Source organism: Zeus faber, assembly GCF_960531495.2.
Source record: "Zeus faber genome assembly, chromosome: 15".
In the NCBI taxonomy this organism is placed as follows: Eukaryota; Metazoa; Chordata; class Actinopteri; order Zeiformes; family Zeidae; genus Zeus; species Zeus faber.
The window spans coordinates 19,801,213-19,818,961 of NC_137194.1; the positions used below are offsets into that span (position 1 = coordinate 19,801,213).

At 42.8% G+C, this 17,749-nt stretch overlaps 2 protein-coding genes across 3 annotated transcripts; one reads left to right on the forward strand and one right to left on the reverse strand.

Annotated features, from left to right (window-relative positions):
- Positions 1–6,492: 6,492 nt before the first annotated feature.
- Positions 6,493–11,095, reverse strand: LOC307241516 (rho-related GTP-binding protein Rho6-like; the record flags this gene model as incomplete). The annotated part of the gene is made up of 5 exons (XM_080015661.1): positions 6,493–6,738; positions 6,860–6,994; positions 7,250–7,359; positions 10,618–10,705; positions 10,976–11,095. The coding sequence occupies 5 exons, from the start codon at positions 11,093–11,095 to the stop codon at positions 6,493–6,495; spliced, it is 699 nt and encodes a 232-aa protein (XP_079871787.1).
- Positions 11,096–12,662: 1,567 nt separating this feature from the next.
- On the forward strand, positions 12,663–17,297 carry prim1 (DNA primase subunit 1). 2 transcript variants are annotated; one of them, XM_080014665.1, is made up of 13 exons: positions 12,663–12,880; positions 13,441–13,598; positions 13,796–13,833; positions 14,254–14,327; positions 14,438–14,574; positions 15,033–15,091; positions 15,235–15,344; positions 15,698–15,789; positions 15,892–16,024; positions 16,336–16,405; positions 16,585–16,712; positions 16,862–16,960; positions 17,069–17,297. In XM_080014665.1, exons 1-13 carry the CDS (start codon positions 12,772–12,774, stop codon positions 17,086–17,088), a joined length of 1,227 nt encoding a protein of 408 aa, XP_079870791.1. In that variant the 5' UTR covers positions 12,663–12,771; the 3' UTR covers positions 17,089–17,297. The 2 variants fall into 2 exon arrangements, with proteins under 2 accessions (XP_079870791.1, XP_079870790.1); XM_080014664.1 differs by lacking the exon at positions 13,796–13,833 and adding an exon at positions 13,906–14,012.
- Positions 17,298–17,749: the final 452 nt, after the last annotated feature.

A 17,749-nucleotide genomic window follows, 5' to 3' on the forward strand; every position in this document is an offset into this window, starting at 1 on the left:
ACAGTTGACCGGCCTTTGTTCATTACTAGTGAGTAAAGAAAGTTATGTCAAATAACAATTATTTTTGAAAAATGATTGTGATTAAAGTTTTCTGCCACAGTCCAATATTGATTTTCAGCTTCAAGGCCATGTTTTGTAATGTTGAAAATTGCCTAATTGTGATCCCCAACAGTGTCAATTGGTAACAACGGTAACATTGGGTAATCGCAATTCCCAATGTGATACTCATGGTTGTTTCGGGTATTACTCTTGTGGGACAGATATCTTTACATATGTAAACATACAAATGCTTCAGCCAGTACCAAATAACTAGCAGCCCGCAGAAAACACTCAGGTTTTAATGATTTTGTCCAAATCAAAAAAAAAGCTGATCTACGCTCATAGATGCACATAATGTCTCAAACAAACCCCCTTTCCCCCAAATGCTATGTGATCTATCCAAAGCTCCTTCTGTGGCTAAGTCGCCCCCTCCCCCCCAAAAGTCACCGACAGTATACTAGGCGTAACTGTCTACTTGAGCAACCAAAAGAGAACCTACCCTGACACCTTGATATGCACCCAGGCCCCGCCAGCCACGCGTTACGAGCATATTTGTGGTAAAATGCTGAGGTAATCACAATGCAAAATGTTCTAATATGTAGGGGGGGACGTCACAAGGCCAAGGTGACAGCGGAGCCTGCAAACCATTGGCTGATGTACAGTATATGGAGATTTATTCCGGTAGACCCGAGCCGACGTGAGTGAATGTCCAGGAGCGCTACTCACCACCTCGTGGAGGACATGACAGTAAAATGTGCACACACTCAAATGCATTTTTACACATCTAAGAACTTCAGCCGTACAAATGAATGCGTGACTGACTTTGTTCCCCGCTGCTGCAGCACTCTATTGAAATCTAGTGGGATAGACAAAGATTTTGGACAAAAATATTTGTAGATGTGATAGATGTGACATGTAATAATAAATTCACATGTCCTTTTTGAGCATATTATATGCCAATGTGCTGTAGCCCTGTGGGTACAGGCTTATAGTAAAGTACGGTCATGCGCTGTCTATGTGAGTCTATGTGATCTATGGTGCAGCCCAAAGCACAGAGACATGCAGAGTGATGCAACAGGGCTGCCCTAACCCATCCCAGCAGAATTGCTTTGAACAGAGAGGATGGAACAAGAGGGAAACAGATTGCCAATATTCATCACGGAGATTCCTCATTCAAACATGTTTTTGTGGGGAATTTTGTAGTAAGGTTGTTTTGTATTTTTATATAGCAGAGATAGTAGAGTGATTTAAAGGCAAAAAATATAGAAAATATTGTATTTGATAAGAACGATAAATATGATCACACATCACACAGGTTAAACACTGTTTACCAATAGAAAATAGAGTATAATTCATACTGCTAATACAGTACAATTCATATTGAAGACAAACAATATAATGTATCTTCAGGGAACATCTTCAATACATTACTCTGGAAGACGTTGTGTCTATCAGGAGACAAACGTTCCATGGGTGCAGGCAGTACTACCAACCCTAAATATGTGCGTCTGAACGTGTGTGTGTGTGTGTGTGTGTGTGTGTGTGTGTGTGTCTGTGTGTGTGTGTGTGTGTCTGTGTGTGTGCATGCACATACATGTGCACATGTGTATGTTGAATCCTTCTGTGAACATGAGGGAATGTATTTCACCGTTTGCAGATAGCTCATCAGTAATCATGGGGCATAGCTTGATTCCTCCCCTCCGTCACGGTGCTACATGCCTGATCGGCTAATGTGTGTGTGTGTGTGTATGTGTGTGTGTGTGTGTGTGTGTGTGCGTGTGTGCACGTGGGGTTCATTTTGTACTGTGCCTTTGTGTGTGTGTGTGTGTGTCTATTTCATTCTAATAGACGATGCTCTTATTTGGTAATGACTGCGCGGAGTCCATTTTCCGTATCTGCCAGAGAGGGTTTCCGTCGTCTCTATCTGTGTAACGTACTGTGTGTGCACAAATACCTTTCCAACGTCCCATGGGCTTCAGAAATGGTGAAAAAAAAAGCCTGTGGTTCACTTTTCTATTCCCACATTTGACATTTACTATATGAGCAAGATAAGGTTCTCGAAGGCCTGAGATCTCCTTGGACTCTGTGCCCCCTTTTGGGATAAAGGTAGTGGACAGGACAGCGTGGGGGTGATAGCTCAGGAATGCCAAACACTCAGATTGTCTGTAGGTTCATCAGAGAACAGAGTGTGATAGTGGCACTGGAGGGACGCTGATAAGGACTGATATCAGCCAAATGAGATGTCTGGGCAATTAAATGAAGGCCAATGTGGACAGGGAGGGAAATAAGCAATGGGGGGAAAAAAAGAAGAGTATAAGAAAAGTATAAAAAGTCATAATTTCTTGCATAAATCAGCTATATAGAGGGTGCGTCGTACTGTCAGTGGTCCTGGTTTTTGTTTGAACATGGGTGGCGGGGGGGCACATTCAGTGGATGGTCTGGGGGTCCTCCCCCAGGACATTTTGAGCGTTGAACACTTCATTTCCTGCATTCTGGTGAATTGTTATAGACCAATTTGTGCCTTTCCTGCATCAGTTTAGGGGAAGAGGAAATCTACGAAATCGACGCCTATGCACACTGTTATAGTACTTGGGTAAAACACTGTAAACTGCAAAGATTCTCTGCTTTTACCCATAACATAAAAAGGGCATTATTTTGATATGATAATACTCACATTATTTCGATATGATAATTCCCACATTATTTTGATATGATAACACCCACATTATTTTGACATGATAATTCCCACATTATTTTGATATGATAATACCACATTAGGCAGATTGGTGCGTAACCGATTAGTCCCACTTTCATAGCCGGACAAAGTAATCTCCCTTAAAAATGATGTGTACTATTACTTCTAACATCAGGATGTCATCTGTCGTTGGGATGGCCTAACTGTATTTGCAATTTCCCAACCTTGTTTTTTGATTTTTTTTCTTCCATCAGTGGCATGGGTCTAAAGACAGCTGACTTACAGTAACCACTCATCTGTCTGTGTGCTTTTTATTGCTTGTTAAATACAAATACATTGGTTATGAATAACATTAGAATCGGAACCAGAATGATAAAATAATAATGCAATAGAATATAATGTCAAATAATACACAAATATACACGAATAGCAAAACAAGAATAGTCAAATATATAAAATATACAGAATATACAGTCTGATCCGATGCACAGGATAGGTTATTGGTCACATTGTATGTTCTTTATATTATATATTTGAGTATTTCTATCTTTGAGTATTATAAATATATTTGATATGTGATATATAGAGTGTAATAAATGCACAGTTATGTTTATGATATTAAAGGGTATGTCTGCCTCTGTGTGTGTGTGTATGTGTGTGTGTTTGGGGGGAAGGGCTGATCCCTCAGGCTGTGTTCACGCTTCAGTGACTTCAGACTTGTTTTGACGCCATCTAATTTAATTTACAATCATTATAACCAACCAATGAATGTTGAAAATTATCGGAGGGCTCCTCGAGGGGAAAGGCTGAAAGACTCAAAATGTCTTGCATGAAAATTGCGTTGAGAGAAAAAAAAAGCGCGAAGGTGGTGAAAGTGTGACGTGAAGTCTCCTGTAACCTTGGTTTTTTCGGAACCACTCGGAGTCTAAAAAGGACGCCGAGGCTTCCTCAGACACAACACAGTGATATTTTAACATCCTTGTCATTCCGACCTGATAGAGAGGGCAGCATGCACATAAACAGGCAGATGCACGGACACCTTTCACACACTTTGTTTCATGCCAAAGTTGTGCTGCTATGAATTGGGTCAGTTTAGAAGAGGCCGTCTTGAAGATTTGGAAGAGGTTAAATCATGCTGGATATTATATTTTATAGAATATGGATTTAAATGGGACTGTGGTCGTTTCTCCTGCCACGCGCCACCCAAGTGGCGTTTTTCAGGGACCTCCGGCACAGAGACACAGAGAATGGGGATACAGACACACCATTTAATGTAGAGAGTGGGCCAATTGGAATAAGCCCAGGAGCAGATGGACGTGTGTCATGACAAGGGCTCCTCTCCTGAGTGTGTGTGGGCATGGGGGTTTTACCTATTGCTCGATAGACCAACCAACGGGCAACAGGTATGCAGTCACCTCTGATCCTGGACCCCAATTACCTGGACCCAGGTCAGGTGTGGCTGCTCAAACCACACCATCCCCACACCACAGGGATGTTTATTACTGATATTATTCATCGTAAAAAGCCTTGATACTTAATGTCCAAATTTCATTCCTTGTGTTTGATACGTTGACTTTATTCTAATATTCACATCTCTTACAATTTCTATGTATTTGCTTTTAAGTTTTCAAATGTATCATTTGCTCAGTTATGACGGGGGTGAAAATGAAAATAGTATAGTTAGTTATAGTTAGTATAGTATAGTTCTACAGTATACGTATAAGAAAACGTATTCATTCTGACCCATTTGGAAGTAGTGGTTTTTGATTCATATTTAAAGATAAGCAATGGATCAAACTTTATTCACTTCAACTATTTGGATCCACAAATTCACATTTGACAATTTTACATGAAACAAGACAACCATAGTTAATGTGAGGAAATAGATGATTCTATTCAACAGATAAACAACATGGACTCAGGAAACAGCAGAAAGGTTTATTAAAAAAAAAAATGTAAAAACATTAAAAAAGAGGGTGTTTGATAATCAAGCATTACTGAATTCAATCAATAAATTAAGCCATTACTTCACACGATTATTTTTTCTTTTCGTAACATTATTTTTGAAGCTTTTCCAGTAGAGAGTAACACGTGGAAGGATATATAGTATACAACAAGACATGAGCAAGAAGAAAATGTAAATAAAACCCAAACAAATAAAATACCTTCTGCGGAGTCAGTATAATGGCGCTTGTCCGAATAGTTAAATGCGACCCTCCAGGCAGGACTAAGGAGTGAAATGATGACTGCAGAGGCCAGGACGGTTTAGAAAAAAAACCCTTTTTTCAACATCCAACTCACGGCCCGAGGCCTTCAGACCACGTGCTCAGATCACGAATGAGCGCACAGCTCTGAAATGCGTAACCTTCAGCCAGGCCGTAGTTTCTGTCTCATGCCACAAATAAAGGTGAGGCGCCCTCTGAGAGAGCCATCTTTCTCTCTGGGAGACAGGAACCCTGCTCACACCCGCCCCTGTGAACACCGTCGCTAGGCAACACATTCAATTCCAACGTTCTGTACATCCAAAGAACCCTGGGCCTCCGTGCAAAGCTACAAATCATCAAGTCTTCTATTAGCCGAGCTGTCAACAGCCCCTAATGCCAGAAGGCTCGAGTGGATACAAAAACAACATCAATAACGATGAACGGTCAAGACAGCCATGAGCAATTACAAACACTCAGAAAATCCGCTTTTCAAGACCAAAAAAGACCAAAACGTAGCTATAAAAAAAAAAATCGAATGGTAAGACTTGTTTATACATTTCTTTCCACCAGGACCAGCCCGATTGCTTGATCCAAATTTAAATTTCCTCCCAGCTGAAATCAGCCCAGGAATTCATGTCAAATGAACCTTTCGAGGTTGTATAAATGGCAAAAGAAGAAATTACCGTTTTTTTAGTTTTATTTTACAGTTAAAGGTTCAAAACGGAGATTTTCATTATCAAGTCTATTTCTGGCATATCAAAAAAAAAACAGCATTTTTGGCACAATTAACAGGAAACATGCATTCATTTTTTGATGTTGAGGCGGGGCGATAGAAGTCGGTCCGTCCCGACATTCTTCACACGTCCCTGATCTCTTCAGTCACAGCACGTCTGCCCCGGGCCTATCCACGCGCTGCCCTTGCTCAAGAGCACTCGAGAGCGCTCTGCCGACACCTCACAGCTTCTCGTGAGGGAAGCGTGAAAGTGGAGCGGCGCGAGATCCCTCGTTTTAAAATTCCGGGAGCGGCCGTATCTCACCCCCGCCGTAGCGCTCGGGCTCGCTGACGGCTCCTACCTTTCATCCCCTCATTCAGCCGAGCTCACTTCGCAGAAAGGCTAACCTTCAGGAAAGAGGAGGCAGGTGGGGGAAAAGGGCGCAGGCGCCTGCATTTCAAAAGGGTCCGCATCGGAATGAAGTAATGCAACGCAATGTCTATACGCGAGTTTGACCTTACACCATCTGACTCAAAGAGGGAAAACCTTCACGTGATGGATAGCAGAACCTTCGGTGCAACAAGTTCACACTTAAAGTGCATACCGTGCTGTCTTTGCAAAGGAGGCGGCTATCTGAAAATATCTAACGCTATCTTTTGTCGAATGATGTGTGAACATCCAGGGGGCAGAAAGATCAACATTGCTGATGAAACGCAGTTAAACAAAAAATATATATATATGTATATATATATAACGATATCAGAAGTTTTACAGGAAACCACATGACACCAATCTTTCCTTCCGTCCTCGCTGGTCCTACACTCCCAATATGACACAGCCTTCACATGACGGAGCAGCTTTTGCCGTTGTCCTTGCTGAAGGTGGAGGACAGGAGGTCCGTCTTGCCGGGCAGGTGGAGGAGTCTTTTGGAGAAGCGCCGGACGGGGCTGGGCTTGGCGGCCGGCTGGAGTTGGTTCGTGCAGGCCAGTGCTGCGGTGCGGAACACGCTGTGGATGCTTTTTTCCGAGGTGAAGGCCGAACACTCCAGGTAGGCTTCTGCTCCCAGGTGTCTGGCCAGGGTTGAGCCCTGCAAGGGGCGAAAGGGAGCAAATCGGCTGATGTGGGTGATGTTACCGACAGAGCCGATCAATGGGCGCCTGGACGGCCGACCGCAGAAAGGCAGGGTGGGTTGATTCGGGGAAGGATACCTGCTCATGAGACACGGGAGTCTGCTTTTGATGGGACAGCTCCATTAGTGTGCAAACATCCGTGCGCAGATCCATCTTGCAGCCGATCAGCAGGATCCGTGACCTGGGGCAGAAATCCAAGATCTCGGCTTTCCACTAAAAGGTGATTAAAAAATAAAAATAAAAGAACGATTTTCATATCAAAATTGTGATCCAATTGATTCAGAAATGTAAATACGATCCTAAATACGAGAAGATAACAGACAAGCTTCTACTATATGTGTGTTGAGGCAGTTGGCAGATTCTCAAGGGGAATACAAGAGTAAAAATCAGTTGCCTACCAACCGATGTCAGAGAGGGAACATCATTGCCTAGATCAGTCACGTGCATTGACTTTGCAGCCGTCCGTACCTTCTTCAGTGAGCCGTCCACAATGTCTGGTCGGCCGATGTCAAAGCACAGGAGCACAGCGTCCGAGTCACTGTAGCAGAGCGGCCGGACATTGTCGTAGTATGGAGAACCTAGACGTGCAGGGGGGCGGGGGAAGGGTTTCCGACACCACATTTAAATGAGCTTAAGCATGAGAACAAAAAAAACCCATTTCATCATCCTCATCATCATCCCTCTTGTTGCATTCAAATACAGACATGCCAAAGAAAAGGGTCAAATTTGTCCTTTAAAAGTCTTAATTCATAAAGAAAATGATCTAATTGGAGTGCTTTGCGGACATAACCATCACGCTCACATTTCCTTGTTACAAGGGAAGTATTCCGTATTTGCCCTCGCACACGTATTATATTTTGGTGCCGACATTGTGAATAAATAAATTCATAAAAATAACCAAAGATAAATAATCCGCTATAAGTAGATCCCCTTAAATTACCGGAAGGCTTCTGGGCTAAAAAAAAAGATAAGTCAGGATGTCCGCTCTCTGTTGTTCCCTCACTTAGACACCGATACTAAAATTAAGTTTCCTATTGCTGTCCTTAGGGGGGAAATGCACTCCTCCAAGTCTTTTAAATGTGAAATAATTGGTGTACAGTGTCTATCCACAACGCTGTGATCCAACTGGTTTTTACCGCGCGAGCCATTTTCTAGCACAGAACACTCAAGAGCTTGTGTAAAGTCTGAGGAAAGGAGAGGGCTTGGAAGCAACGAGAGCAAAACACCTCCCACACACGTCCTGCCCCCTGCCTGGACACACACACACACACACACACACACACACACACACACACACACACACACACACACACACACAATAGATGGAGAGTGAAGTGTTAAAATGACCTTTATGTCTTATTGTCGTTGTTGTTGAGTGGGGTGATGGGTTGAGCGCAGCATCAATTCTACTTAAGAAAATGACACCAAACTTGGCCATGGATAACATGACGATGATATAAAAGGTAATGCTGTCTGACAGAGTGTGCAGCAGAGTGGAAACAGGTGGAGTGACAGTGAAGAACAGGTAGCGAGAGAGGGGTGTGTTTGCCCACGTGTTTATCAAAATGTAAATAATAAATCTTACGCAATGTGTTCCCAGCAGAGGATGACCGTCAATGACAGCAAAGTATTCGCTCCGAGGAGAACCGACGGACGAATCAGCAGCAGCAGCTGATTCGATTACATAACGCCTCTTTCGGGCGGCGCGCACCATAAGGCTGCGAGGAGGTCATGCATGTCTAGTTTGGTACGCCTCGTTTTTTTAACCTTCTGTTTGCAGCGACTATCCACTACGCATATGCACTTGCTCACGCACGCAGGCGCGCACACACACACACGCAGGCACACACACACAGACACACTTGCTCACGTACACAGGCACACACACACACACAAGCAGGCGCGCACACACACGTAGGCACACGCAAGCACACACACACACGCAAGCACACACACACACACACACACACCAAAGCACACACACAGGCACACACACAGGCACACACACACACACACACACACACACACACACACACTTCCACCCCCTGCCCGTCCGAGGCAATCCCTTTCTCCCCCGAAGTGACCCGACCGCAGCCAACTGGCACTGCTCAGCTTCCTGCTCCCAGAGAGCACCTTCCAACGCTGTTATGAAATAAATCCATCCTTTTCACTCTAACGTTTCAATCCATTCAATTTTAATTGATTCAATGCTAATTAAGTTCGTTTTTTCCCCTGATGTAAAGCCGAGCCATAAGCCTCATCAGGTCGTTTCATAGCCAACAAAGCGACCAACACAATTTTCACGAGGCTGGGTATTGTTCAAATTTCGACTGATATTGGTTCCTTGATGACACTTTTAAGATGCCAATTTTATTTTGCTGTACGCCGGGTGTAAAGATCGGACACCGTTCCCCTAAACCACTTCTCTGTCCAACTTAAAAAAAAAAAATCCCTTTGCTCATTTATCCTTACAGTATAATCATTGAGCTTTTTGTTGGCTGACTGACACCGAAGGAATAAATTAGCCAGGCATCAAAACACGTCGCCAAATGCCACAAAAGTTTTTGACGCTCAGTACCATTGGTGACAATTTGGCGATTACATTATAAAAGTATCCGATTCCGATCCTGGTCCTACGTTTTCAGGATTGATCGCGAAATGCTGCGGGCCCCGCCTTGAACACCGGAGCAGGGGGCAGAAGAGAACAGAGGCCGCGCAGGAGGTCAACAAGGTGTGAACCACCCAGTGTCCTGGCGTCTCACTGGGCGACTGACGCGCCGGGGCAACCTGCTGATTTTGCACCACGGGCGACTGTTTACTTAAAGGGACTAATGAACTTCTGTAATGAGAATAATTAACTCAGGCACTGTATTTCAACACGCCAATCAAAAGGCTTGAGGAAAAAAGTTCCGTGTCATCTACTTCATTTGCTGGATAGAATCCCAACCCCTCCCCCACCCCCCTGCATTGAGTACACGGCGAAACCTCAATTTCCTAGCAATGTAGCAGCGCTGTGTATATTCTGGGTCCCGTGATTACTATTATCGAATCTTATCACTGGTGTGTTTAACACCAACTACGCTAACTGGGATTCAATGCCTTGCTCGAAGACACTTCAACGAATGTTTTCTGTTACGGGGACTTTCATTTGGGATTGACGGATGCCCCCCGCCCCCACACCGTGCCCGCCCTGCCCTGCCCTGCCCTGCCCTGCCCTGCCCTGCCCTGCCCTGTCTCCCTGCGGAGAACCAACACCAGTCAGGTGTCAGAGGAGCTACCGGCTCATTTTGAAATGCTGTTAAAATACTTCATTTGGTTAAACCCGGGAAAAATACTAAAAATAAGATAGAGTTAATGTGACAGAGAAGATGATATTCGGAGTCGCTCCAGGGTGTCGATCAATAGCGCGGTGGGAGTGAAACACCGGCTGAATCCTCCCCCGAGTGAGTGAAACAGGATTAACAGATAGTGATCTCTGAGTTGACCCCGGCGACAACACGGTGGTAGTGTTAGGCAAACAAGGCGATGAGCGAGACCTTCGCGCTTGTTTATCGAGTCTGGGTGCGGCCATTGTTCGACGGGCAGCTTGCGTAGACAACCGGTCTGCAAGATGTAGACCGAGAATACAACAACACATCACACATCTAACCCCAAATCAACTTCAGCTGCCCCGCATGAGCTGATGAGCCTTGATCACGGATGATCTCGGGAGAATCTCAATCGGATCGCGTGGATCCCAGCGTGTTTCGGTGCTGCTGTTTTTTTTGTTTTGTTTTGTTTTAACAATGTATTAAACTGATGTGGGCTTCTATACAATGGTGGTCGGGGATCCTCACCCGAGGTGTCCCAGAGGCTGAGCTCAACACGCTGCTCCTCCAGCTGCAGACAGGCGGTGTAGTTCTCGAACACTGTAGGGACGTAGGTCTGCGAGGGAACATAAATGAGTTTATAATGAGTAATAACGAATAAAGTGAATAATGACTTTGTTTAAAAAAATAAAATTAAATTAAAAAAAAAAAGGGAAATACATTTCATTGATCCCATCCTATCCTATTCCCCCTGGACGATGAGTTATGGGCTTCAACCATAAATGAGTTTACAGTATATCACGAGTAAACGCAATTAAAAACTATGAATTAATAAGACATGTCATATATCAATATACATGCATAATAATGAATGAACATGACTTACCTCTGGATAACAATCCTTTGCCAAGACCTGTAGCATCGCGGTTTTACCGCATTGAACGTCGCCAACCAGCACCAGTTTGCACCGCGCCACAAAAGGCTGCGCGAGTCTTCTTTCCTTCATCTTATGAACGAATAATTGAACTAGAAATGCATGCATGCAACTACAAATGAAATGCAATTAAAACAAAACAACCACAAGGTCCTTGGGAACGCGAGTGCGCTCACACAAGTCGGTCCTCCGGAGCGGCACAGGGCACGGAGTCCGCGGGCACGAGGCGCGGGGACGGCTCCTTATCAAGCCGCCGACCGGCGCGCACGCGCGTCGTTTCAGAGCGGCCGGTGAAAAACGACGTGAATCTACAGGTGTGTGTGTGTGTGTGTGTGTGTGTGTGTGTGTCACAGGTGGAAGCGCGCACGGCACCACAGGAAATGCCGTGACCAAAGCAGAAGTACACACACACACACACACACATATATATATATATAGTTTGCCACTTCGTGAGTATAGTTTTAAGCGGCACGTTTTTTCTATTCCACGATCTATTTCACTCTGACCATTTTCACGGACGAACCATGAACGCCGACGTCGAGAATTTCAGAATTGTTATTGCATACTTTGTGTGGGAATCGAACCGGCGGCAACCGGAGAACGAAATCCGTCACCGCGCAGTGCGTTTGCCTTGCAGCCAAATTTGCAATTTTGCATTCGGGCAAGGCATGGTTGGGAGCGCTTGAATTATGTAAATTGGGATCTTTTAAAAGTAAGAAATATTCAATACACGTGCGTGAACCAGTGAAGAATAAATGTACTGGGAATGCTGTCTTACTAATTGCATATATATTAAATAGGCAAGTTCCTAGTGAATTACCATGAAATTGAACCACATGTTTTTTACATCACTTTCGGGCTCTGCCCTCGGGCAGCAGTGAAGCATCAACATAGGCCTGTTAGTTTAATACCAATATAAACAAACAGTGGCTTTTCCAAATCCTCATATGAAGTCTTTCCTTTGCCAATAATGCATTTTGAGGACATTCTGCTTTGTGTCGTTGTGTCATTTTTCGAAATCTGCCGCTGTAAAGCATCATCATTATCATTAAGGTAATGGATTCATCCACATTATAAGTATAAACCTCCACACAAAACAGTTTTTATATAAGATTAGTGCCATAGCTGGCAAGGTAAAGGCGTCTGCGTTCAACTCCCCCTCAAAAAAAAAAAAAAAAAAAAGAATCTTGGACGGTGATCGCTTATTTGTGAAAGTACTCCCTCTAAAGGTGCGAATGAGGACTTACGGTCCTCAGTCCTCAGAATTTAGAGTAAATAAGTTCAATATTGGTTTATTATATTCCCTATATAAAGAGAGAACAAGCTGAGATACACCTGGCGGTAGATTATTGTGGTGGGGTGGGGGGGGGGAGTCAGTTCAGCATTTCATTATTTAGAAATATAAATCTTAAAGAAATAAGATTATGTTCAAATGAACTCATGCCCAGATCCAGAAACATTCCAGAAAACACGCATTTTCGAGCGGTACAACACATCGGAACAGTAGGCGGCGAAAACGCCCTCGACGTCGGTTACCGATCGCCGCAAAACCCCGTCGAAAGAGAGGCGGAAGTGACGTCGCGGCCACCGCCTCCCTTCATTGGCTGGGTGTCCCACTTTCGCGCGGGTTCTCAAAGAAACAACGACCCGTCAGACGGAGCGCGGCGTCGATAACTTTCTGACGGTTTGGTTTTTGTTTTTGTTTTTTCCTTACTCCTCGGCGAATTGACGGAATAACTGTTTGAGAAATGCCGTCATCCGGCTACGACTCGGCCTCGCTCCCGGATTTGCTGCCGCTTTACTACCGCAGACTGTTTCCGTTCTCTCAGTATTACCGCTGGTTGAACTACGGAGGAGGTGAGTATTTTACTAAGTGACATTAAAGTGGGAATCCGTGAGATTATTTTGTTTAAAAAAAACAACAAAAAAAACCACACGTTTTCATAGGTTTTGTGGGTGGCGCTTTGTCAGAAACAGATTCAATGCATTCGCGTTTCGCGTGTGCTACTCTACATGCTGTTTCCATTGTTGGTGGCGGGTTCCACCTTTCTCTGCACAAACGTGAGCAGGCGCACACTCAAGACGTGAACGACCGCTGCAGTGAATTTGACAGACAAGCGTACGATTGTAACTATAACAATATCAATACTGTATTTATACAGTGTACTGTACATATACAATACTGTATATATAAATATTGTATTCATTAGAAGCAAATGCTCAATTTGCCTCTTTGGATTAGTGTAATATATTGTAATAAGAATGTGAGTAGCAACTTCATTCAAAGATGTATAAAATCCAGCGCCCTTTTTGAACTGCCAGATTTAACGTGTCGTCCTTTGACACAAGTGTGCTATTTCAATATCGGATTCCCATGGCTATTCTTAATTCCAACGTCCGTTCTTTTGCATTGTCAGTGCAGAGAAATTACTTTCAGAATCGGGAGTTCTCCTTCACGTTGAAGGATGATATCTATGTTCGCTACCAGTCCTTCAGCACGCAGAGCGAGCTGGAGAAGGAGATGCAGAAGATGAACCCTTACAAGATCGACATCGGCGCAGTATACAGTCACAGGGTATAATTGCTTCCTTCTGTTTGCATAGCGTACTGTATAACATGCGTCATTTTGTTGCACTTAAGTCGTATTGTCTGAATGAGCTTTTTGATTTCAACTTTTTTTTTTCATCTTACATGACTGAATCTTGTTCTAAAACATTCAAAATAACTAGGTGTGAGGTTTTTATTTTTATTTTATTTTTTTTTCGGTCAAAGCACCTTAACTGCCGGAGGAAGTTTGAGAGGGGAAAAAGGTGGGTTTATGTACTCTTTTGTCATTCACTTAATTATTCATTGCATTGTCACTATGTTTTTGTCATCCGTAGCCCAATCAACACAACACTGTGAAGTCTGGAACCTTCCAGGCTCTGGAGAAGGAGCTGGTTTTTGATATTGACATGACAGATTATGATGATGTCAGAAGTTGCTGCAGGTATCTGGACAATATGACTAATATACAGTAGTATATCTAAAACTGGGTATTGCATGTAACAGCCAGAGTGGTTAAAAATTGGGTTGGATTTTCCTTCTTGCCTTCATCAAACCTGACATGTAACATCGACAGTACTGTAATAAGGAATGCAGTACATAAAGACTTGGGAACTGTAATGTTCATGAAGACCATGCGTAAAATAAATAATTTTAATATGATGTGATGACATTTTTATGTTTAGTGCTGCAGATATTTGCCCCAAGTGCTGGACCTTGATGACTATTGCAATTCGTATCCTCGATCGAGCTCTGCGGGGTGAGTTGGTAAAACATGGATTGTTGGAATTTTGTAGAATGGTGATATGGCTAGATGGGCTATAACATGTAGTCAGTATTTGTATCTTAATTCTGTATCTTATATTTCAGAGGACTTTGGTTTCCGGCTCCTCTTGTGGGTGTACTCTGGCAGGAGAGGCGTGCACTGCTGGGTGTGTGATGAAGCGGCCCGGAAGTTGTCTGTAGCAGAGCGCTCTGCTGTGGCAGAGTACCTAAGCCTGGTGAAGGTATCAGTACTGTAACTGGATAGGTTCCTCAATCCTCAACGTGGTAGCCAGACCTACATTTGAGTGTGTTTACCCAGGTGCAACCTTTAAATTAGCACCTGGTTTATTTACGTTTCCTTCTGTAAAGAATTATGGAAAGCCAAAAGGTTCATTCTCTTGAGCAAACGTCAGGCATTAGACAAGTGGATAGGTGTTTTTAGAGCTCTCTCGCTTGACCGATTTTAATTGATTCAAATGAATTCTGTTGAGAATCCCAACACGACACAGCATTTGCTGTGAATTTTGACACGGTGTTCATGTTCCTTTTGGCCTGCCATAGTTGTCATTAATGTTAAAGGTACTTGAAATGTGAAAATTGTCATGAAGCTCCTGTTTTTACTCAAAAAAGAATACCTTAGTTTAAACCTAGTTGCCATGCATTTTCTTTTGATGACATTTGACATTTTTCTTTTACAAAGGGCGGTGAGGAAACTCTAAGGAAAGTGGTCTTGTCAGATCCAATTCATCCTTTCATCCGGTATGTCTGTATGGATTGAAATTTGGTATGAATGAAAATTTTCATTCATTCTGTTCTCAGTTTTCAACTCGGTTTTATTATGATCATATGTGGTGGTATCCATCTTTATATGTACTGTATATATTTTTCTATATTCTCCACAGAGATTCACTGACCGTGGTTGAGCGCTACTTTTCACAGTATGCACTACAGGGACAGGACATTTTAGGCAAAAAGGAAACTCTGGACAAGGTGCTGGCACTGGTGCCTGAAGATATCCTTTTTACTCACAGGACAACTGGAAAATATTTGCAGAGAAATCCTATTGAATTAATTTCAATTTCAAATCTTTGGTTTCAGTATGATGTTTTCATGTACTTTCATGTACACTATTCACGGTGGTTGTGGGGGAGTTAAAGACAAACGTGCATTTATATTTTATGTAAATGATTAACCCTCACTCTCTTTGGTGGCTCCTACAGTAATTCAGATTTGCATATAATTATTCCACAATGCCAAAGTACAATGTTTCAAACTGGTTACCCATAGTGTTATTTCAAACCTCCCCGGCCTTCTGACAGCACAGGTAAATACAAACTCTCCAAGCCTCCTTAACTCTGTGCTCACATGTAAGAAAGGAATTACTTCAGTACTTCCAGACTGAGAAGATCCCGGAAAAGCGTTGGGGAAGGCTCAGCACTCTCGCCCAGAGCAAGCGGGTCAGTAACTAGGCTCATATGGTTGAAAAGCATTCGACTTCTTTCTTTGTTTACCTCTATAAAAGTGACAAATGAGTCACCATAACATTTCCCCCACTGCAGAGCACAGTCAAGAAGGGCCAGTACTTTGAGAAAGAAATCATGTTGCAGTACTGCTACCCACGACTGGATGTGAATGTCAGTAAAGGGGTCAATCATTTGCTGAAGAGCCCATTCAGTGTCCATCCCAAAACAGGTGAGAAAGGATCGCATCTATTTAAGGTCATATAACCAGAAACATTATCATTACTATAATTGATGGTGGCTGTGCACTCTATAAGCTTTAGAACAACCTCTAAAACGGGATACTGTATGTATGACAGAGCTTCATATATGGACCACGACCCACTTACAGGTATATGAGTCATCTTTTGACTACAATATGTCTGGGTATGTGTCAGTTGGTTAGATGGTGTTTAAGTGAACTGACATCTCTTGAAGTGACTTTGATACGACCTTGAGGGGGAAAAAGTCTGAAAGTCTTGTGCTTTTCTGGACTCTGCCTAGGACGCATCTCTGTTCCCATTGACCTGAAGGAGCTGGATGAGTTTGATCCATTTGACGTGCCCACAATTAGGTAGTGTCATAATAATAATAATAAAAATGCTCATTCTGTCCACTGCTCTGTCTAAATATAAGTGAAGTCTGACTGTGATCCACAACGCAATCCACCAAGTCAAGTTCTTTGGAGGTGGAACTATGTCATAACTATACTGATACAACGGACTTTTGCTCATTTTGTTTATCTCATTCTAGTCTAATCTGTGAGGAGCTGGATCGTCCCAGGACAGGGGAGGAGGAGGAGGAGAAGAAGAAGGAGAAGGAAGAGGATGCCAAGGAGAAGGAAAATGATAAAGACACAGTAGAGAAACGGAAGATTCGAGGTGAACAACTCTGAATCTAAATCAAATTATTCTACCTTTTAACATATGAGCTGCTGTAGAGAAGGATGCATGAGTTTTGTCACTGTTTTTATTTATGTTTTTATAAAAAAATGTCCAGTATGTGTGACACTTTTTCTTCTATTTTACAGATTACAAACGAACAAGCCTGGCAAAGTATGTGAAATGTTTTGATCGGTTCCTAGACACATTGGCACGTTCACAAAAAGGAGAACTTCTTAAACGGAGCGGTGAGTTTTTCACGGGGATGACAAGAGAACATATTAGTAACAGAGTAAAGTAACTTATTGGTTACATTCATGGTTTGTTCTCTCTTTTTTTTTTTTTTTTTTTTGCAGATCTTCAAAAGGATTTCTGAATCAAAATGTCAACGTCCTTATTCTCTTTGGCTATTTTATAGTCATAAATGCTTAGATGCAATTGTTGATTCAGTCGCGCTGCTCATTGAACAGTTAATATTTTTGTTTCGTTTAGACTAACCTCGGCCTCTTTTTCTTCCTATTATGATTGTTGTACTTTGGTATGAATGTTATCGTGCAAATTTTTTTGGGTGTTACCCCTCGTATGGTCTCACTGTACAGTCTTCCTTTGTCTTGCATTGTGACAATAAATAACATTTTCAAGTTTATACCATTTGCACAAAATGTTACATCTGTCTTCCATTTCATTGTGTGACTTTGGTGGTGGTTTCCTCGCTTTTCTTTACTGTTTTTTTTTGTTTTTTTTGTTTGTTTTCTGTTTTTTCTCTCCCTCTCTCGCAACATTTATTCCATTGTACTGCCAACCCCATTGACACGCCTAATGAGTCCTCTGCTCGTTTTGGCTCCCTCAACTACATCTGTATTTGGTTGGTAAGGGTTAAATTGCAGAGTAGTAAAATAAGAAGATAATAAAGCATCACAAGTTTTTATAAGGAGAGAGGGGAATGCATCGGTAGTGGAAAACACCTCTAGAAATCGTCACATTGGGACTTCCTCTTGGCATCAACAGAGCTCCCGAAAGTTGAGTGTGTCTGGCTG